We start from the raw sequence: 23,052 nt of genomic DNA, 5'->3' as shown, positions 1-23,052 counted from the left end.
AGATTAATCGATAGATTAATCGAGTCTAAAAAAATATTCGATAGTGACAGCGCTAATTGCAAAATTCCAATATTTATTGGAAAAAAAGTATTTTATGTGTATAAAAAGTGACATTATAAAATTATTATTGTAAAAAAAAAAACTAACTAAAATAACCTTTTTATTTTTTGCTCTTTCTGAAAATCTGATTCAATTGTACAAATTTTAAATATAAACATGCTCCAGATAAACTGAACAAGGAAAAATTGTGCTTTTCACTCAATTAAATATAATATATATAATATAATTTCTGCTAAAATTATGTGAGAATGCTGAAAATCTGAATGCTAATATTTGAATGCATGTGCTTATGAAGTAAATTGAAAGTACTTAAGTACTAAAATGTGGTCCAAGTGGGGTTTGAACCCAGGAAATTACTGAAGTATTAAAATGAATTGAAAATGAATGGGGAAAAGTTGATATTTAACGTTAAATTGTGCGAATACTGTAAGTAATGGGAAATTTGTACCCAGGGAGGCGTGAATTTTTGAACCAAGTGTAGAGAATAAAAATCACAATAACATAAGCATTCCCACACAATGACACCCACACTTTCACGTTTCCTTGCTCTAATGACATTTTGTCAGAGCTGGTTTCTCAACATTGTCATCACTTAACGTTTTGTTAATATTAATCACAGTGAACAGCTGCTCTCACAGCGACTGTATGTGCTGTGCTGGTAAATGTTCAGGGCGAAAGACCATGGGAATTGTTGGTACTGATGATTGTCAATGAGTGAGTACGGTTATAGTAGTGCGTTTATGGATCTCGCTTACTTTCTAGGCAGCGCATGTGACCTGCTGGACACGTGGAACTCTCGTGGGATTCATTAACACGTATAGGAGTTAACGTATGTTAAAGGACAATACAGAGTCGAGATGTTGTTATAACTTGCTGTTCCTTGTTTGGTTCAATAGGAAGCAAAAATAACGTGTTTCAGTCAAGAACACAGTTCCTCTGTCCATTGGCCCATCTGCCTCTGAAATAAGTTTCCTGTTTATTTCCTGACCAAATCTGGTTCTGTTTAATACTGTTTTTCTTCATCTTGCTTTCCTGTCCTTGGAGCATGTCCTTATTAAATGGGCTGCACTTGTGTTAAGCTGCCCTAGAAAAAATAGTGTTGAATGACTGATATTTTTAATTTAAGAATGGATAATTCGGCCAATACACTCTGGGCAGGGTTCTCAAAATCATAGGTACAGGGAACCATCGAAATGTTTTGTAATTGATTACTTAAATTGAGTGAATACAAATCAAAACAGTGAAATCTTAATTGTTCTTACTTGTTTTGTCCAATCACCAATACGCACTATGCAAATTCAAGTCTCAACAGAGAACAAATTACAACAGTTCGGACCTTGTCAAGTCTAACAACGCATTTTTTGAAAACAACTGGGAAAGTCCCTTTTCTGTTCTCGTTGTGTGGAATTCCGTTCCGGCATTTACATGACGTACTTCAGTTCGAAGAAATTAGTAAAGACATTGCAGAACTCTATTTGGTGAGGAGGAACTTCAGTGGCCTGTACTAAGATGTGACATCAACTAACAATGTTGTATGCAGTTGTATAACTAATACATTTCCTCACTTAGAAAGACCAAATTCCTCAGACTTGCTCAGCCTCGCCAGGGAATAAAATATGATACATAATGTATACATACATATTACATACACATTTTCCTGTCAGAATAAAAAAATAAAATCCAAAAGTCAGATGGTTCAGCTCTTTCCGACTGCTACTTCCTGTTTCCACTTCACAGATCTCCTCCCCACCGGCTCCCTTTTGTCAATGTGGTTTACGTGATAAGAGCCACACGCACGTTTAGTTTAGCGCTCTTTTTAATGTCCCCTTTTCATTCTCTGTCTACTGACTTTTTAAAGTCACATTTATTTCATCTCTTCCTTTTGATTGCTTACATAGACAAAAATTCTGATCAGTCTATTAGAACTGCTTGGCAAAAACAAAACATTCATTTTCATTTTAGTCATATTTAAGATGGACTGAACCTAAAACCCCGAAGAGTCGCCAGTCCACTGTGGCACGTGTTACATAACTATGTTGTTTGCCTTAGGGTTTAAGGGCCGAGGATATCATTAAGCGGAACGTACAAACACATGCATATGCACTCACACACACTGAAATTGCAGCCATCTGACATCAATCCAAGTGGGGCTTGATACGATTAAATCCTTCTCACTGACTGATTTGATGGACCCTCTTAAAGCTCGAGCTTTGACGCCATCTAATGAGACCTTCAGCAGATGTTGAGTGGTCACACAGGCTGGTGAGGCAGTGGACATTTTAGTTTATACGGAGTCATGGCTCAATGTCTCACCTTGACAACAAGCCAATGTGCCCCAGCATGGTGTAAACACACTCACCTGACTGATAGGTAGCCTGTGGCCAGAAGACTGAAGCACAAGTCCACATTCAAGGAGTCCGTGGCTAAAAGCCAGGCCTTGCTCTGCGCTGCCGGCCCGGTGTGGCTTCTGTTTTATAAAAAGTGCAGGATTAGCCTAATCTGGTTAAGTGATTTAAATCCACTTCACATGCTCTTAGACAGACAGATTAATGAGCAGCTAAAACAAAGGTAGGGTCATAGAGCAGAGGGACGACTTCCTCGAGTAATCAGGTAGTCTTGGCTGTTCCTAGCAAATAATGTACACAATGGGCTCATATTGCACTGCATGATTCAAAAAAAATTTCAGTGCAGACATACTTGGATGACACTACACTTTCATATGTATTATTTGAATCCGTTTATGCACATAGATGCTCGCTTTGATAACAAATAACAATAGCAGCTAGCTAACTGCAGTGTTGTCAACTTGGCAACTTTCTCAATAAATCTGGCGACTCTCCAAAGCCTCTTGGCAACTATTTTCTTGTCAAAAGCGACTAGCGACAAATTTAGCAACCTTTTTTCTGGTGTTCTTTAAGATGTTTTTTTACTCACTTTTTGCCGCTCCCACAGCATTATTCCTCTCCTACTACGTCCATTACTATTACATGCAAATCGACAATTATGCATGTCAGATTCAGTCAACCTAGAACATTTAATAAACAACAGACAAGGAAGGAAGACAAGAGACTTAGATTATTTTTACTCGCGAGGAGAACGGGCAGAGATGTGCACAGATTACAATCTCCTACCCGCTCTGAGGCACACTTTTCCGAGCCCTATCTTTTAATTTTGTTTACAAGGCGTTTCCTAGTTACATAGCTGTTGCTGCTCTAAAGTGGAGGGGGTCACACAGCAGCAACATTAAAACCATCGCGGATATGCAGTCATTGCGCAGATAATAATACAGACGTGTCTTTCTTCGGCACTGGAGGTTTTAACAGTTCATCTGCTCATCATCAATTTAACTAGTTACAGTCAACTTCTGTTTAAATGTCACATTTGTATCTGGTTGCCATAAGATGGAATGCTGTACAATCCATTATGAACCGAACCAGTCAGTATCTGCGTTTCGAAAGAACGGTTTGATTTTAAATTTTAGACTTCATCCTTTAACTTTGTAGCTTTCAGTTTTGTATTTCAGTTTTATTTTACTGTTAAATGCTTAAATTAGAGATGGGCATAATAATCGAGTAATCAATCGTGGCAACTGAGACCAATTGGAATGATGAATTTCCGAAGAAATTATCTCTAGGTTTAATACATTTCCATCCTGTCCCGATCACTCTTGCTTTTCCAAAGCCTTCCGCTTTCCTCACTTTCTTTGCTCCGCCCACTCGGTCTGCGTGTTCACACACACACACACACACACACACACACAAACTCAAGTGTTAATGTGAGTAGAAGGGATCAGAAGCTCAGGGTGATTGAGGGAAAGCGTGCGCGCGAGCGTGCGCGAGGGCGCGCGTGCACGCCGGTCTCGGTGGGAGGGTAACGGGTGCTTTGTGAAGCATGGCTGTCGCTGACATCGTCATCACAGGCCACTTTTCACACACACGCACATCCCCAGTCACAGAAATAGCTGATCCTCACATTATCCACACAGCACAGGCAGCATTCCTGACTTCTGCACTTCACAAACAATATCGCTATACTTTGAAGCCCTATTAGTGGAGTTGCCTGGGGACCCCTCCTCGTGAACCTTTTTAAGCCCTGCTCCTCAAAATGGAGCAAAGGGGGGGAGGCTCTCGTCGGAGGGGTGAGTTGAATCATTTTTCAATTATCCTGGATTTTGTGTTTATTTATTATATTTCAGCTGAATTATTATGTATGTGTTCCCTGTTTCTTTTCATCTTGGGAGTAATTGGTCAGATCATTTAGAACTTGACTGTGCATCAAAAGTTTAAATGATTGTCTACACCAAAATGTGTTTAATATTAAGAGTTATGCTAGCTTGTTCTTTAAAAGGATGAAAAACACACATTTTCATTGATTTGAATCCAAAAACATACGACTGCACTGCTACATACTCTATGCTAGTTTTTTTTTATACCGATACATGTTTATGATCGAAATGGGTTTTGATTCTTGACATCATCTAGGAGTGTTTATGTCTCCATTACGCTGGCTATATCGTCACTCCCTTCTTATGTTTGTAGGGTGCGCGTTAGGCAGCTTAGGCATCGTCACAGTGCACAGCTTAACCGATATAAATAGGATGCCTGGTCATTTATTACCACAGTGACCAGAGAAGCTAACCTAACTATTAGTGGATCTTCAATGTTCCCGCTACCTGATGACGAACCTGTACCAATCAGTAAGCACTGAGCTAATGGATTCTGTCCTTAGCCCAAGATATTAAATGCCTCTTTTTTTTAAATCACAAAACTGAAGAAAAAAAGGATAGCTATCGGGTACTGGACATTGCATTCCGTGGTGTAACAATCTGTCTTACATCAGATTTCTCAATTATTCCGTAAAACACCGTCATCAACACCAGATTGTATACGTCCAGAGGTTACACTACTAAGGTTATTATTTTGAAGACAGTGGTCGGCTAGTTCCAAATCTTCAACGGTCCCCACTTTGGCAGCTTACTGACAATCATCAAAAACAACCTGTTTCTATTCTCATATGTGCTAGTCTAAAGAATCAATCTCTTGAATGACTACCACTGCTGTCATTACTACCATTCATCAAAATACACTATATTCTTAAAATTGCTAACACTGCATAAACTGTGTAAACAAATGGGAGAAAAAGTCAGTTAAAAGAAAGACCTTGGTACATTCAGAGAGCAAGAGTGATAGTCAGGCTGTAATTTGCCAAATAGTACAGAGATGATCCTAAAAAAAATTCTGGGAGAAAGATTAACCGAAAGTCATGGGCAGGCTAATGTTTGCAAATAGGAAGTATCTGCTTATGCGATCCAAAACATACAAGCTCATCTATGAAAATAGAGGTAATATCGTGGTTCGGTCTTCCATGGCTGCTTCTGGGTTGGGCTCACTAGTAATCGCCGCTGAATATTTGTCATCTGATGTCAGTGGCAAAAATAACTCAGACGCCTACCGAAACATTGTGTCTGCCAAGTCACTGATGTTGTGGTTGACTCGCCTGACTTTGGTGCAGGTAGCACGGGGCCCAACGTTTGTGCAGTGGTTCTGATTTTCACAATATAACATCCATAGACAACTCTTTGGTTTTCATATTGGTTACGCATTTAACACGGCATCCCGCGACATTTTTTGTGGACCGGTTTCACGTCAATAACAATTTTGATGGAGCTGCATAGAAACAGATGATAGATGAAACATGAAAAACACGATGACTGGTCGGTATTGTTAAAAACCTTTGCAATCATATCTGTTAAATATATAAATAAAAATGCATAGTCCACATTGTCCTCTCTGTCAGATAATAAATGACTTCTCTGTGTCATAGAATGAGCACCTCAATCCCTTCCGGTATAAATGTGAGTGACGCGTGAAGCTCGCTTTCTCGAGGGTGGTCTGTGTCATGGTTTTTATTTGAAGTGCCTCGCCATATTTGGATCGATACATCAAACATTAAATACTGTTAAGTTTGGTCAATTGCAAGGACAACTAGGTACCCAGGTTGGAGCTAGCTCGTTTTTAGTATTTGAGTTTTGGTAGTTTTGAAATTGATTGATTGATTTAGAAGGATGTGACGACAAAATTCACAAGAGGGTTCATACCCTGCTTATTTACTTGCCACTGTTGTTCATTTTCCCCGTTGCATCGCATTAACTCTGGTACTTGGCCTCCGCTGACAGCATTTGTTGATGCTGGCCCTTTTGCTTAGCTCCTGTTACAGTTGCAAGTGCAACTCAAGGTCATTGGAATAGTTATTGACGGGGAGGTGGAGCCATGTAGATATTTTTCTGGTATGCTAAGCAGAAATAAGAGTCGAATGTAACCAATGTTAACGGATAGGTCTGCACCGCATTACAAATGTGCGACTTGAATGCTAAATGGTATGAGAGCTACATGTTATTGATTTTAAAATATTGTATTGTACAATCGAATGGCATTGACCACTGTTGTAAACGGTTGCCGAGTAACAAGGGCATAGTGACTTTCCCTGTGATTACACCAGACTAAGCCATGGTGCAAGCCTCTTATTCACCGTGCATCTGAATCAAACAGTAAGATGCCCATCAAATCCCTGCACTCCAGACCGACTTCTGTCGGCGGCTCATCATTTTTTGAGACAGATGTGCTAATAACTATCCCACCATGATGCCTAATACTTCATTTGTTGTATTATTTTTATGCAACAATTGTATCTTATTATACTGCACAATACGTACCAAGTGGTAGTTTTCAAGCAAATACATTCAAATACCATTGTATAATTTCATATTATACTAATATATAATATTGAATATCTTTCTGTTAGTACGTTATCGTATGCAAAGTAAAAACTAATCCAGCAAAACAACGTGCGGTTTCAAAGCTCAACCATTTAAGATGTTAGCGGTTAGTTTATAAATGATCAAATGGGTAACATTTTATGTGCCTAATTGTTTCTGTTCCCATCATCCTCTGCAATATACTGCACTTTGTATTTCATCTTTGTGGTTACACCCACATGACTCATTTGACTTTGTTCCCAATGGTTGCTCATCATCTCATATTATGGCAGCCATCGGATATTCTCTTTTCAGAACAGCCCGTCTGATACTTGAGCATTTATATAGTACAATATATATATATATATATATATATATATATATTAGGGCTGTGCAATTAATCGAAATTCAATTACAATTTCAATTATTACACTCCACAATTACAAAATCAGAATAATCATCACAAAAAAAAAGAAAAGAAAAGATTATTCATTCTAATTTTGTTTTGTTGTTTAAATTTAAAAATAACTAATTTAATGAATTTTGTTTCGTCCCAAAGGAACTTGCATAAGTTATTATGTTTCAAAGAATTGTATCTTTTCTTAATATTTCTTGCGTTTAAACATCTTCTTGTTTTGGACAAAAAAAAAAGAAAAGATCATCCTAATCGTGATTCCAATAATTACCAAAAATAATCATGATTAATATTTTCCTCATAATCAAGCAGCCCTAAAATATATGCAACTTTTAGAAAAAAAAATATGTCTCCTTCTACCACAATTTTGTCTTTGTGATATTAAAAATCACTTCCTGCTTTGGCTTGGAAATATATTCAAAATCGTCTCAACTTTATTGCTCCCAGCAGAGCACTGAACATAACCCATGATCTGACCTCAGTCACCTTAGTTTGAAGTCATTAGAATCTCCAAGATTCTTGCTTTCTCAGTTCCTGAAAGTTTGAACAAGTAAAGAAAAAATACTTTGGTTTGTGTGATGGCTAAAGAATAAGTGTTTGTGCGGACGCTACTGATGACACACACAACTGTATAGAGCCCCTTAAGACAAAACTGTTTTGTGTTTCCAACAGGGGATGGTGTCCCAAAAGAAAACAGTCCCTTCATCAACAACACAGACAATGACAAGAGCAACAGTTACGATGGCACTAACATGGCACTTTTTGAGGTAAGCGCTATAAAGGGGGAAAAAGTGTTTTGATGAACTGATCCACTAAAAATGTTGTCAACAATGTCTAATGTTGCTATTACTGTATGTAGTGGTGGTTTAAAAAGCAGTCCACTTACCATTGACATAACATTTTCTTAGTCAAGCTAAATATTAATGAGCTTATTTACCTTGAAATGTTTAGCCAGCTCCAGGTACTTTGTGCTGCCGTTTGGCTAACCTTGCTGTTCGTGATCACTGGACTTTGTATTGACTTAATTAGAAGGCATAACCTTCGCTTCATAAACTCTACATAAGCCTGATCAGGTCATGCTGCTGTTTACCAAAAGGTTTTGATTTTTTTTAAACATTTAATTAGTGCTAGGCGATATGGCTCAACAATAACATCTCGATATTTTCAGTCATTCGGGACGATTGCGATTTTAATCTCATAAACCCAACAAACGTTTATTTAAAGGTTTCATTTATTAAAAAAATAATTCATGTGCAAAATGTTCAGACAACAATATGTATAATGATTCTAAATCAGTTTTAACACAAACTTAACATTCATACTAGTTAGCAAAATTACAACGCACAATAACATCTGGATGTAACAGAACATAAGAACAACAGCTTTTAATAATCCAAAAGACAAAATTCGTTTTCCCGATTTAATACATTTTCAACGACTGCATTTTCAAAATGACGATTAATCGAATTAATTAGATTTATTGACCAGCCCTACATTCGATGTGTCTGAGCGAGTTCCTGTCTAGGTCTGTTTTGAATATATTTAGTTGGATTCTTAGTTTTCATTAAAAAAAAAATCTTATATTATTATTATTATTATTATTTTGCATGTAAAATCCTTCTTTTATTATTGCAGGAGGAAATGGACAGCAACCCCATGGTGTCATCGCTTCTCAATAAACTTGCAAACTACACAAATCTCACCCAGGGAGCTCAGGAACACGAGGAGGCCGATGACGATGAGGGCTCCAAAAAGAAAGCAGTCAAGGTGAATGAAAGGACCGTCATCTTTTTTTATGTGCATGTTTGAATCTACTGGTGGTCGAGGTGATTATATTGCGTATTTTAGACTTGCAGAACGTAACACGATCTCTAGCCAGTAAACTTATCTGCTTCACTGTATCGATCTGGGGGTATGTATGCATGTGACCCTGTTGTTTAGGTCATGAGACAGAGATCATAGTCTGTAAAAAGTCTATCTTGAGTTTATTAATGAGTCAGCATAAGCCAGTATGTGTTTTTTACTTTTTGGTTTTTTCCCTGAGGTTTTCTAATTACAATCTTTCAAGGGTAATAAATTAATATTCTCCTCTAACAACCAGTTTCAACTTTCTTTAGAGCCCACAAATGGGAACCTTCATGGGCGTCTATCTCCCCTGCCTCCAGAACATTCTGGGGGTCATCCTTTTTCTTCGCCTTACCTGGATAGTCGGCACGGCCGGCATTTTAGAATCTCTGGCTATTGTTTGCTTGTGCTGCTCATGTGTGAGTATTCAACCAAAATATGTTTCATAATTGTATGTTTCATGTGTAACTACGGAAGAGGCTTGGGGCCAGTGAAGAGGAAAAAAAAGAATTGGCAGAATTCTCACTTTATTCTCAGAATTTTGACTTTAATCTCACAATTCTGACTTTAAAGTGAAAATTCCTACTTTCATCTCAGAATTCTCACTTTATCACTTTTATCTCAGAATAACGTGAAGTCAGAATAATGTGAGTCAGAATTCTGACTTTAATCTCAGAATTCCGACTTTCTGACTTCCCCCCACAATTCATAGCTCTACGTCACAAAGTCAGAATTCTCTTTTTAAAGTGAGATTTATCACTTTGTTCTCAAAATTCTGACTTTAATTCCAAAATTCTGATTTAAAAGTGAGAATTCTGACTTAAATCTAAGAATTATCACTTTGATCTCAGAATTTTGATTTTAAAGTAAGTATTCTCACTTTATTCTCAGAATTCTGACTTTAATCTAAGAATTCTGACTTTGATGTCAGAATTCTGAGATTATCACTTTAACCCCAGAATTCTGACTTTAAAGTGAGAATTATTTGTGACGTAGAGCTATGAATTGTGGGGGGAAATCAGAATGTCGGAATTCTGAGATTAAAGTCGGTCTCAGAATTCTGACTTTAAAGTGAGAATTCTCACTTTAAAGTCAAATTAAAGTCAGGATCTTGCCAACCTTTTTTTTCTCTTCACTGGCCCTAATCCTCTTCCGTATATTGTTGCTTAAGAGCCATAACAGAATATTGTAATGTTTTGTGAGTAGTGTAAAAGGGGCAACTGAGAAGTCTCCAAACTAAACTAAACTCACAAACTGTGGCCTCACTCTTAACATTTGTGTTTTATCAGATTTAGAGCCGTCACATGCAAGGTTATATAAATTCATGTGTGTGTGTGTGCTTCTGCCCGTCTGTGTGCCGTAATGACGGACCAACGTTTCCACCCACTTCCCCGCGCTTAACTCATAATCCCTCCATCTGCAAAGTGTCAGAAATACGGCGATGTGCACTCTCGCACACTTGCTGATATTTCCCAATCCGGCGGCAGACAATGGATTACTTCAGATTAATCATGGGAAGTACATGCAGAAACCTTGGGTACAATCTCAGCGCGATGCTTATTTTTTGTCTCCTTGCTTGCTTGCTGACACAACATGACCATTGCTTTCACATTTTGCCACGCCAGACAAAATAATTACATTTTAGATGATTTTTTTTTTTTAACTTGTGTAATGTATAGAGTCACTCACAAAAGATAAAACTCTTGTTATGAGATTTAAATGTGGGATCATTGTGACGTCTCTTTTAGACGTAAGGTCGCGCTGCACAATTACATGCACTCGAAAGGCTCATTACTATTACATAATAAAAAAGGCCAATCTTAGTCAAATAGGTTAATGGTCATTATCACTACTCAGACCCCATGCTCTGTAATATTTACATGGTCTGCGTGCTCATAGGTCATAGTTTGTGCAGTTGTAGTCCAACTAACCTTTAGAGAGCAAAAAAGAGCAAAGGAAAAAAGCAAATGTCAAAGTGTCGAAACATTTTACTGTATTTATCCTTAAATGAGAAATGCTTGGAATCTTGTTAAACCGAAAACAGATGGGTTTTTTTTGTTTTTTTTAAGGCATATACGATAATTTAGAGCAGTAGTTCTTAACCTTGTTGGAGATACTGAACCCCACTAGTTTCCTATGCGCAATCACCGAAACCTTCTTTAAATTATTTGCTCCCAAAAACGTATAAAGAAGTTCTATTTTAATTGCTGTGCTCCCAAAGACGTATTTATACGTTTTATGTGTGGTTTTTTTTTTATGCTAGACCATACAGAAGGCTTTGATGCAGCCTCTGAATTGAAGAGAATAATTGTAGCAATGGCAGTTATTACAAAAACGGCCAGCCGGTGGCAGCAGAGTATAAGAGATCAGCCAGTTGTTGCAAAAAGCTCTTTTCCCCACTGTTTTCAACAGATTTGTGAATAATGATTAATAATAATAATAATAATAATAAAATAATGCTGAAACTTAGCTATATACTAAAGCTAATTGCTGCAAAACTGAAACAAATAGAAATATACTTTTTTCCTGATGAAAGATGAGACTAATCTTTCTTTTGGAAGGTTCCATGTTTTTATAGCAATAGAACACAATATTCTGTGGGCCTTGCAAAATCAGTCAAAATCCAGTAAACCATCTGGGAGCGAAGGGGGTTGCTTCAGTGAAAATGGCTGGGAGTGAATGCAATTTAAAAAACTGCCCCAGTTGGAAAACTACTGTACTGTACTCCCCCCGCCCACCAAAAAAAAAAAAGTGATATACAGAGTGATTAAGTAGTGAATATAAAATACATGTAAAAAAGAAAGTATAATAATGCTACATCACAATATTCTGCCCTTGTCATATTGAGTCCGATTATTTTTAATGTTACCAAACTACCTTCTACTTTTCTTCGTGGTATCTTAAGTCAAGTATTTCCCGGTAGAGTGCAAGTGACGTTGTGTAGCTGCTTTGGATTTAAGAGGAAGCGAACGTTAAAATGAACAGCTAATTGGCTTTACTCCAGCTTGTCTGCCGTTTTAAACCGGATGGTCGACGAAGAGCCGGAGGTTTATCTTGGTCATGGATAGTTATGGCTTTTCAGGTCCTCGCCGCTCCCCCTCGCTCTCGCTCTCCACTTTTTATTTTCCATTATCTCACCTCCGCGTGTTCACCTCTCTCTTGTTCTGCTAAGTTAATTTAACCACCATGGCTCGTTTCTCTCGTGTCCTTTTCTTGAAAAGCTGTTGGGCATGGCTGATGAAAATGTCAGCGACACAATGACTGATTTCACGGAAAAAAGCTTGTATCCGTTACCAATCCTAGCGATTTGGTGCATAAGCCTTTAAGATGTATTTTAACAGATTAAATGATGGCTTAACCCACCCAAAGACTCCAACTTTGTGTATTATATTATTATGCCAGCATGGAAAAGGTAGGGACAACAACAAGGTGACAGTTATAATTGATTTGAGATGATTTTTTCCCCCCGTACATTTTCCTTCCAGACCATGCTGACAGCCATATCCATGAGTGCAATTGCAACAAATGGCGTTGTGCCAGGTACGATGCCTACTCATTCATTAATGATCAATAGTTTGTTGAAAATGTTTCCCAACGTCAAATTCAACGTTTTCCCACAGCTGGAGGCTCCTACTATATGATTTCCAGATCACTTGGCCCTGAGTTTGGTGGAGCTGTCGGTCTCTGTTTCTACCTGGGTACGACTTTTGCCGGCTCCATGTACATCCTGGGTACTATTGAGATTCTATTGGTGAGGAAGGCGCGCCGTGCGCTCAGTGTTAGCAGCCATTTTCAAGCTCAAATTTGCAACATGTCTCCTCTTCCCCTTCAGACCTACATCGTGCCTAAGGCGGCCATCTTTGTGGCAGAAAAGAAGGAGGATGAAGGCGACGCCCTCCTGAATAACATGCGCGTCTACGGCACGTGCTGCCTTACGCTGATGTCCGTGGTTGTCTTTGTGGGAGTCAAATATGTCAACAAGCTTGCGCTCGTCTTCCTGGCTTGCGTCATTCTTTCCATCCTTGCCATCTACGCCGGAGTCATCAAGACCATATTCGAGCCACCTGACTTCCCGTGAGTCGACTTTACACCAGTGCAGCGCTGTTACTATCGAATATTTTTAGAAGCGATTAATCTATCAATTATTCGATCGATTCATCGACTAATTGGATTCATTTTGATTTTGCATTAAAGTGTATTACAAAAGCATTTTTCCCACTGATTACTATTTATGGAGGACTGCCAAAATTAAAAATTAGTAAATAAATACATGAATAAAAGTGAAAATAAAAACAGATGTAAAAAATACAATTAAAAAATTACATACAAAAAACAAATATAAATAGAAATTAATGCAACAAAATATATGTATATCCATAAATAAATAAAGAAAAGTAAAAAAAAATACAAAACAAGATTCAAAACAAGATTCAAAAAATAAATTTAAAAATAATTAAATATGAATCAATAGATAAAAACGCTCTGCTCTCACATTTATTTATTTCATGCTGCAAACGATGTCAGGTCGAAATGTTATTCAAATGAGGGGGCGGTCCTAAGTGTGCCCAACCCAAGTCATGCCTAGGACCGCCCCCTAATTTATTGATTGGTATTTAATTCTATTTATATATTTCTTTTGATATTTAATTTTATTTTTTGAATCTCGTTTTTATTTTTGCACAAAATATTGTTGTTTTTATTTCCATTTATATTTATTTTTGTATAAAAAAAATTTAATATCCATTTTTATTTTCACTTTTATTCATTCATTTATTTGTATTTTTTTTTGGGTCCTCCATACTTATTAACCAATGATTGGTGTTTATTTCATACTTAATATTTGTATAGTGATTTAAAAAATTGACTGATGTTGCTGTTCAGTCATTGTTTTCCAAAGTAAAAACAGATGTTTGCAAATGTCTTATTTTGATTAAACACAGTCTTCTTTCATGAAGAACTACAGAAATCAGTGAACAATTACTGTTGATATGCTGAAATCAGAGGATTTGGACAATTTTAAATTTAAAAAATGGCTCAAAACGATGTAAATAGTTATCGATTCATTTGATAATTGATTACTTGTCGATTAATCGATTAATCTGACAGCTCTACATCAGTGCGTAGAAATTCACATTTTCAAACTTTCAGTGATGTCCAATGAGTTTCATTCTTTCTTGTCGTAGTGTTTGCATGCTGGGAAACCGTACACTGCAGAACCACAACTTCGATAAGTGTCTTAAGATGGACATAATCGATAATGTGACTGCAACCACCCAGCTGTGGAAGCAGTTCTGTAAAGGACCTGACTTCAACGCTACCTGCAACGAATATTTCCTCAACAACAACGTGACCCAGATTCAAGGCATCCCCGGACTTATCAGTGGGGTTATTTCAGGTTTGTAAACACTGCACTGTGATTGGTGAATTTGATTGACGCGAGAAAATGTTTCTGAATTTCTGTTTCTCGGAAACCGTTTCAGAAAATATGTGGTCCGAATATGGCCCGCTGGCTATGTTGGTTGAAAACAAGAAGCTGTCATCTGAGGGAGGGAGCGATCCCACTCAGGACATCTACCTGCCCTATGTCGTCAATGATATTGCCTCCTTCTTCACTCTGCTTGTCGGGATCTACTTCCCCTCTGTCACAGGTGAGAATACCGCTCGTACGGTGGTTTATTATTTTTAAGGTTGTTCGGCGTTGGCCTTTGTGTTTTTACTATGGTTTCATCCTTTTTGGTTTTGTGACCTTTCAGGTATCATGGCTGGTTCTAATCGATCAGGTGATTTGCGGGATGCCCAAAGGTCCATCCCAGTTGGAACCATCTTGGCCATATTTACCACCTCTGTCATATGTATCCTTTTACATTTGTTTTTTATTCTGACCCTTGACCTAGTGAGACTGGTGATCAGTCATGTTGATAGAGTTCAGTGATCACAATAGGCAAACAAATATTGAGAGACTTCCAAGATGTGTAGAAGGTTACCTCATTTGCTCCCAAAAACGTATAAAAACGTTCTATTTTAAATATTGCCATATTCCCAAAAACATATTTATACGTTTTTTAAATGTTTTTTTTTTTATTTTTATGCTAGAGCATACAGAATGCCTCTGACCTGAAGAGGTCGCTTAAAGCAATGGTAGTAGTTACAAAAAAACGGCCAGCAGGTGGCAACAGAGTATAAGAGATCAACCAGGGCCATGTTGCAAAAAAGCTCTTTCCCCCAGTGTTTTCAACAGATTTGTGAATAATGATGAAATGTATATATTCTAATGCTAATTGCTGCAAAACTGAACCAGATAGAAATGTACTTTTTATGTCCTGATGAAAGAAGAGACTCTAATCTTTCTTTTGGTAGTTTCCATGTTTTTATAGCAATAGAACACAATATTAATCTGTGGGCCTTGCAAAATCAAGTAAAACAGCCGAGAGCGAAGGGGGTTGCTTCAGGGAAAATGGCTCGGAGTGAATGAGTTAATTTAGATTGACATCATGTATTTTCCTTAACAATTTGCCTTAGATGTCACCTGTGTCGTGCTATTTGGTGCCTGCATTGAGGGTGTCTTACTTCGAGACAAGTACACATTGCAATATTATATTAATATATCAAAATCCGCTGATTAGTGATTTATTTGATCTACAAGTTTGCATTTCTTCATTATTTTAGTTGAGTACAGAATGTGTGTTTTTCTCTAGACGTAGAGCTTTTTTGTTTATGAGAATTCAATCGCAGTTGCTTAGACGTATTTCAGAAAAATGATGAGGGTGCATCAAATTTGTGTTAAAAGATTGATTCATTGTGGAGCCTATCCGAGGTTACTTTGGACAAGAGGCCCAGAAACGAGAACTCTTTGACTATGAGGCAAACGTGCTAAAACATATTGAGCTTATCAGGTCAAAATGAGGTCATGAGCAGAGTTGGCAAATCCAGGTCCAGAGTGTAAAAACCCTGCCACAGTTTGGCTTTAGCCATTGATGCTAGCTAGCTAGCTAAACGAGCACCATAGGAGCTAGCTAGCTTGCACCTGGGGCTAAAGCCAAACTGTGACAGAAAGTAAAAACCCTGCCACAGTTTGGCTTTAGCCCCAGGTGCTAGATAGCTAGCTCCCATGGTGCTCGTTTCGCCAGCTAGCTAGATTGTGACAGGGTTTTTAGTTTCTGGACCTGGATTTGCCACCTCTGTTTCGCAGAAAGTAAAAACCCTGCCACAGTTTGGCTTTAGCCCCAGGTGCTAGCTAGCTAGCTCCCATGGTGCTCGTTTAGCTAGCTAGATAAATTGTGACAGGGTTTTTAGTTTCTGGACCTGGATTTGCCACCTCTGCTTTGCAGAAAGTAAAAACCCTGCCACAGTTTGGCTTTAGCCATTGATGCTAGATAGTTAGCTAGCTCGCTAAATGAGCACCATGGGAGCTAGATAGCACCTGGGGCTAAAGCCAAACAGTGACAGGGTTTTTACTTTCTGGACCTGGATTTGCCACCTCTGGTCATGAGACAAAACGCTCATAACAAAGATGAAGTGGAATAAAACAAAAGTTAAACGTTAAACTTATTTTTCTCTCAGGTTTGGTGACTCTGTCAAAGGCAACCTCGTCATCGGCACGCTATCCTGGCCCTCCCCTTGGGTCATTGTGATCGGCTCCTTCTTCTCTTGCTGCGGCGCCGGACTCCAGAGTTTGACCGGCGCACCCCGCCTGCTGCAAGCCATCGCACGAGACGGCATAGTACCTTTCTTACAGGTGAGACACGGACCCGTGTGCAGTCAAAGCAGAATGTAAAGCCCTTTGCCGTTTAGGTGTTTGGTCATGGAAAGGCCAACGGAGAACCAACTTGGGCTCTCCTACTGACCGGTGCGATCTGTGAGATTGGAATTCTGATCGCTTCTTTGGATGCCGTGGCTCCGATCCTCTCCATGTGGGTATTTTTTTTGGCTAGCCTTGAAAAAAATGATGATATTATTCATGAAAATTTGAATCTGTTATCTTCCGACAGGTTTTTCCTTATGTGCTACCTGTTTGTCAACCTGGCATGTGCGGTTCAGACTTTACTGCGAACACCAAATTGGAGACCACGTTTCAAATATTACCACTGGTCAGTGATCTATTATTAGCCTACAATATGGAAAAGTTTGTGAGTTATGTTCCTAATGATGTGATGCCCCTTTCACTTGCATTCGCACTCAGACACAAACTCATCCCCCATTAAGATTAGTTCCACAACAAAGCCTGCACAACATTCCAGTCAACACCCTTGTGTCCTCGAGAATTTCATCATTTTACTCCAGCTTTAAGCCTCTCAGCTGTCCATTCCGAAATGGGTTTATTGGTTTGTCCGCTAATGAGGCAAACGCATGACACTGTTCTATAAATAGATGGATTTTGCAATTAGTGAATGTGAGTTGTTAATTGTTTTTTCTTCCACAGGGCTCTGTCCTTTCTGGGAATGAGCTTGTGCCTGGCTCTCATGTTCATTTCGTCCTGGTATTATGCCATTGTTGCCATGGTCATCGCTGGCTGCATCTACAAATACATTGAATACAGAGGGTGAGAATGACTTGTTATATAGTTATAATGTGTACTGATATGCTGTATAGGGCCCGATCAATACGCAGAAAAGAATACAGATTACTGATTAATCTGACGATTATTTAAAAAATCGATACTTAATGCATATATATATATTTTGGCATCCACGTTGTACACACTTAAAGTGAGTACAGCTAAGAAAGTTGCGATTCAATTCTACTAAAATAATTTGTGCCTTTGTGAAGTGTTATCTTAACTGCGGGTATGTGTTCCCACAGCATTTGTGTGTGAATATTCGTTATTTGAAGGAAAAACACTCCCGAAGTTGAAGCTAACTTCCTGTTAGCATTTGAATTCGATTTTAGCATTAGCACTAGGCTAGCGATGTTTTTAAAAACAAAGCATGTTTTGTATTTAAACATATAGTGGATGTAATTCTTAACGTCATGTGTTTAGTTTTACAGTTAACTCCAACTGGGGTGTCATTAAACAGCTTAAAGGACGCTTAGGGACAACAGAATAACCACAATAACAAATGCTACACACTTGCTAGTTGCTAATGCTACGCAAACAAAATGGTGCATTTGGGGTACTTTCACAGCGTCGGAAATTTTGGTTATATTCGATAACATTTTAAGCGAAAAATAATCGGCCATTTGGCCAAATTGCCCAATTGCTTTGAAGGGTGATAATCGGCCGATTAATCGGTCGGGCTCTAACGCTGTATATGTTCATGGTATGTTTTGTGTAGGGGTGTTAAAATTAGTGCGTGAATTTAAAGTTCCTTAAACGCTACAAAAAAAATTAACGCACGGTTAATGACCGCCCTTTACAGTAAATCTTTTTAATTTTAACTCAATTTTATGAATTATTATGAAAGTACCATATCGATGGTTAAAAGATGCCGCTTCTGTTAGTTTAAATTTTTTTCCACTTTTATGTTAACAAGAGTATGAAAACTTTGGAAACATATTTTATTGAACATTTTATTGTACATTTAGAACAGATATAAAATTTGCGATTAGTCGCAAGTTAACAATTGAAGTCGATTAATTACGATTAAAAAATGTAATCGCCTGACACGTGATAAGACTCCTGGCACCATTTACACAGATGTGAGGCTAAACATGAATTCTATTTCATTATTTGCATGCTTTTTCCAGGGCCGAGAAGGAATGGGGCGACGGCATCCGCGGCCTTTCACTCAACGCAGCCCGTTTTGCCCTCATTCGTCTTGAGGAGGCTCCCCCACACACCAAGAACTGGAGGTACAGCGAATTCTAAGTTAACACCGTGGGCGTCAGATTTGAGACACAAATAAACCCGTAGTGAATTTCAGTAATCTCATCTTCAATATCTAATTTAATAGACTGATTTGATGAACATTTATATGGACATGTTTACGGCTCTTTTACAGTATATATATTTCTTCTTTCAATGAACCCAGGCCTCAGTGTTTGGTGCTGCTGAACCTGGACTCTGACCAAGCGGTCAAGCATCCTCGCCTGCTGTCGTTCACCTCTCAGCTGAAGGCGGGGAAAGGCCTAACCATAGTGGGAAATGTATTAGAAGGGACTTTTCTCACCAAAGAAGCTGAAGCAAAGAAGGCAGAGCAGGTATAACAGAATATCAACAGCTAAAGAGGATAATGCATATACAATAGGGGTGTGCTAAAAAAATCGATTCTCATTTAGTACGATTCAGAATCGATTTTAAATGCCCCCCCCCAAAAAATATATATATTTTATACTGTCTTGCCTTTGTTTGCGTGTGCCTTGATTGGGAGCACTGTACACGATTTGGCCACTTAGGGGCAGTGTGGTTCCATGCGTTCTGATACACTGTTAATTTGTAGCCACATTAGCGAGTAGAAGGAAGTCACGATCAAGTTATGCCAATAAAATTTGTTTTTTTGCGGCGTAGGAAGTTCATATGCCAGTGAGTAATGTAAAGATGCTTCTCTGTATACATTCCTGAAGCGTTTTGTATGAATAACCATTCTTTTAAGTGATAAAAGTACAGCGAGTAGCACGCTAATTAGCGTTAGCGAGTCAGTGGCAGTTTCCTTGTGCGTTAGCCTTGAGCTAACTATGTTCGGGAAACAAGCTAAACAGAGTGCGTTTGCATTTAAATGAGCACAGTATGTAATTTTTCCCGTTTTGTGTCTTTAGATTTACATTTACATTCTGAATCGAATTGCAGACCTAAAAATCTGAATCGAATCTTGAGACATTCAAAGATTCCCACCCCTAATATACAGTGTAGCAGAGGTGGCAAATGCAGGTCCAGAAAGTAAAAACCCTGCCACAGATTGGCTTTAACCCCAGGTGCTAGCTAGCTTGGTCCCTAGCTAGCTCCCATGCCTAGCTAGCACCTGGGGCTAAAGCCAGACTGTGACAGGGTTTTACTTTCTGGACCCGTATTTGCCACCTCTGATCTTGCAATGGTTTGTGTTTGTCCCTTCATGTTTGCTCCCTAGCTAGCTCCCATGGTGCTCGTTTACCTGCTAGGGAGCTAGCTATCTAGCACCAGTGGCTAAAGCCAAACTGTGGCAGGGTTTTTACTTTCTGGACCTGGATTTGCCACCTCTGAGTGTATGTATATCTTGTTATGTCTTTAACATCCTTTTTTCCCCACTGTAATTCACTCCAGAACATAAAGTCCTCCATGACAGCAGAGCGGACAAAGGGTTTCTGCCATGTTGTCGTTTCTTCCAACCTCAGAGATGGAGTCTCTCATCTTATCCAATCTGCCGGGTTGGGAGGCATGAAGCATAACACGGTCCTAATGGCCTGGCCGGGAACCTGGAAGCAGTCCAATGACCCACAATCGTGGAAGAGTTTCATAGGTACGGAGCCAGACAGCGAAAATGGCATTGGAATTTGGATCTCAATGTGATCATCCTGCGTCTGTCCAGAGACGGTGCGGGAGACCACATCTGCCCACCAGGCCTTGCTAGTAGCCAAGAACGTGGACAGCTTCCCCACTAACCAAGAACGCCTCGGGGAGGGGACCATCGACGTGTGGTGGGTGGTTCACGACGGAGGCCTGTTGATGCTGCTGCCTTTCCTGTTGCGACAGCACAAGGTAGCTTATAAAATGAATAAATAAACAATATAAATAAATAATGAATAAAAACTAAGAAATAGACAGACAGATGGATAAATAGTAGGGATGTCTCAATTGCCTAGTACCTGGCGATTCGATTCGTATCGCGATTCATAAGTCACAATTCGATTCGATTAATCCCGATACAAATCTATAAATTGATTATTGCGATTTAAAAAAAAAAACCTCAAATTTAGAAAATACTTATCGGTAAACTTGTACATGTACACTGTAAGATTTGTATAAAAATGTAAATATTTATCTGAAAATTCAGGCATAACTGAGCCACTACATTTAACAAACAGGTTGCAGTCTGTTTCATGTTTAAACAGCACTGAAATAAAATATTAAGGCTTAATGTTCCATTAATATAACATTCTTCCATCCTTAATGTGTGAATCCTAACCCTAAATAAGACGTTTTGTTGAATATTTCCATAAAAAATTGATGTTTAAAAATCGATTCGGCCGCATATTGAATCGATTCGAGAATTGTGCGATGTAATATCGCGATATATTGCCGAATCGATTTTTTCTAACACCCCTAATAGATAGATGGATAGATAAAATAAAATAAAGCCCATTGAATACATTTCAACACCTCTTTCTCAGGTGTGGAGAAAGTGCAAGATGCGCATTTTCACTGTGGCCCAGATGGATGACAACAGCATACAGATGAAAAAAGATCTCCAGACGTTCCTTTATCACCTGCGGCTGAACGCAGAGGTTGAAGTGGTGGAAATGGTAAGACGTTTTGAATAGTTGACAACAGTGGCTCTTCAAATGTGGTTTAATATAACATATATAACATAAGGAAAGGTTGTACTCTTTGAAATCAGCCATTGAACTGAACAGAGGAAATGTGATTGAAACTGAAAAGGCCATCATTGCTCTGCTGTGTGCAGCACGATAATGACATCTCAGCCTTCACCTATGAGAAGACTCTAGTGATGGAGCAGAGGTCGCAGATGCTGAAACAGATGCAGCTATCCAAGACTGAGAGGGAGCGAGAGGTACCGCCCACTGTCACTTTTTTTTTTTTTTTACTCGTTTTACAGTTTTCTAGCTCTCTCAATAATCACTAGGGCTGGGTATCGACTCTAATTTCCTCAATCGATTCCATTCAGTTCGGTTGGATTGAGATTTTTCCCAATTTAGTAAAAAAAATTGTTTTTTATTAATTTAGCACAATTTAAAAACAGAGGCATTAACTGGTTAAATGATTCAGTTTATGAATGAAAGTAACGTGTTATAATCACTATATATATATATGTATATATATATATATATATCTCCATCCATCCATTTTCTTAACCGCTTGTCCTCACAAGGGTCGCGGGGGTGCTGGAGCCTATCCCAGCTGGCTTCAGGCAGTAGGCGGGGTACACCCTGAACTAGTAGCCAGCCAATCGCAGTATATATATATATATATATATATATATATATATATATATATATATATATATATATATATATATATATATATATATATATATATTCCTATTTATAGTCAACAGTCTGCTTGACACCTGCGTAATGAATAATTTGACTCAGCTGTAGAAGTTTGTAGTCTAAAATTTAGGCTTTTTGGGCTTTGCTCCAGAGACTTTCAGTGGTGTGTACTCATTTTTGCATCACCCTAATTTGAATAAAACTGAAAATTCTGTTCTCTAATGTATATTATTAACCTTACTTTCATGTTATAAGTTATACAGATGTTATACAAATTTAGTCTTGTCAATATTTTGACTTTTTTAAATTTCATTATATATATATATAAACAACAATAAATTTCAAGAAAACAGTAAAGTACAAAAAAATGGCCTAAAAAATTATTTTTAATTCATGAGGAAAAAAATATATAAAAATAATCGATTCATGGTTTTATGAATCCATATCAGGCTCGTAAAGGAAAATCGATTTGATATTGATTATTCAAACCCAGCCCTAATAATCACCTCCTATTATTATAAAGATATATATAGATCATCTAGCACTACAATCAGTTAAAAAGGTCTGAACGTTATGACCATCATCGCAATCCGTGGCACTCATTTGACAGCTGGTCCCATTTCCTTTTTATCTGCAATCACCTTTCGGGGGCTATGCCGCACTACTCAGATTCAGAGTATCACTGACGAATCACGTAACTCAATCCGGAGGAAGAACGAAGGTCCTGCCGAGGGCGCAAGCCTCAGCCGGCAGTCCTCTCCAACGGAGGACACGCAGGAGGACGAGGTAGTGGATTTTGTCAACCCCACACTGTCCCTTCACGATTAGTGGCCCCCGGCTTCACAAAGTGGAATCTTTGGCTACAGTTCACATTGAGCTCTGTGGTGCTTTGTGAATA

At 38.5% G+C, this 23,052-nt stretch overlaps 1 protein-coding gene across 8 annotated transcripts in view; it reads left to right on the top strand.

The window, feature by feature from the left end:
- Nucleotides 1-23,052, top strand: part of slc12a7b (solute carrier family 12 member 7b) — a 40,569-nt gene that overhangs the window by 9,998 nt on the left and 7,519 nt on the right. For 4 of the 8 annotated variants that reach the window (XM_086065527.1, XM_086065526.1, XM_086065529.1 and 1 more), the window contains exons 2-21: nt 7,902-7,996; nt 8,865-8,996; nt 9,347-9,493; nt 12,560-12,614; nt 12,695-12,825; nt 12,907-13,148; nt 14,258-14,469; nt 14,555-14,722; nt 14,828-14,926; nt 15,594-15,651; nt 16,635-16,809; nt 16,866-16,984; nt 17,063-17,161; nt 17,494-17,613; nt 18,759-18,863; nt 19,043-19,211; nt 20,248-20,443; nt 20,513-20,682; nt 21,315-21,446; nt 21,608-21,715. In XM_086065527.1, the coding sequence (XP_085921653.1) occupies nt 7,902-7,996; nt 8,865-8,996; nt 9,347-9,493; nt 12,560-12,614; nt 12,695-12,825; nt 12,907-13,148; nt 14,258-14,469; nt 14,555-14,722; nt 14,828-14,926; nt 15,594-15,651; nt 16,635-16,809; nt 16,866-16,984; nt 17,063-17,161; nt 17,494-17,613; nt 18,759-18,863; nt 19,043-19,211; nt 20,248-20,443; nt 20,513-20,682; nt 21,315-21,446; nt 21,608-21,715 (2,732 nt within the window). Of the gene's footprint in view, nt 1-3,963; nt 4,199-7,901; nt 7,997-8,864; nt 8,997-9,346; nt 9,494-12,559; nt 12,615-12,694; nt 12,826-12,906; nt 13,149-14,257; nt 14,470-14,554; nt 14,723-14,827; nt 14,927-15,593; nt 15,652-16,634; nt 16,810-16,865; nt 16,985-17,062; nt 17,162-17,493; nt 17,614-18,758; nt 18,864-19,042; nt 19,212-20,247; nt 20,444-20,512; nt 20,683-21,314; nt 21,447-21,607; nt 21,716-22,823; nt 22,941-23,052 lie in introns of those variants that run through there. The other 4 variants (XM_086065524.1, XM_086065523.1, XM_086065525.1 and 1 more) reach the window with 2 other exon arrangements.

The sequence above is a fragment of the Leptonotus elevatus genome, chromosome 21 (assembly GCF_054856555.1).
Source record: "Leptonotus elevatus isolate MCC_2025b chromosome 21, RoL_Lele_1.0, whole genome shotgun sequence".
NCBI classification, from domain to species: Eukaryota; Metazoa; Chordata; class Actinopteri; order Syngnathiformes; family Syngnathidae; genus Leptonotus; species Leptonotus elevatus.
Note: the sequence above shows the minus strand (reverse complement) of the source record. Positions and strands in the feature narration are given on the sequence as shown.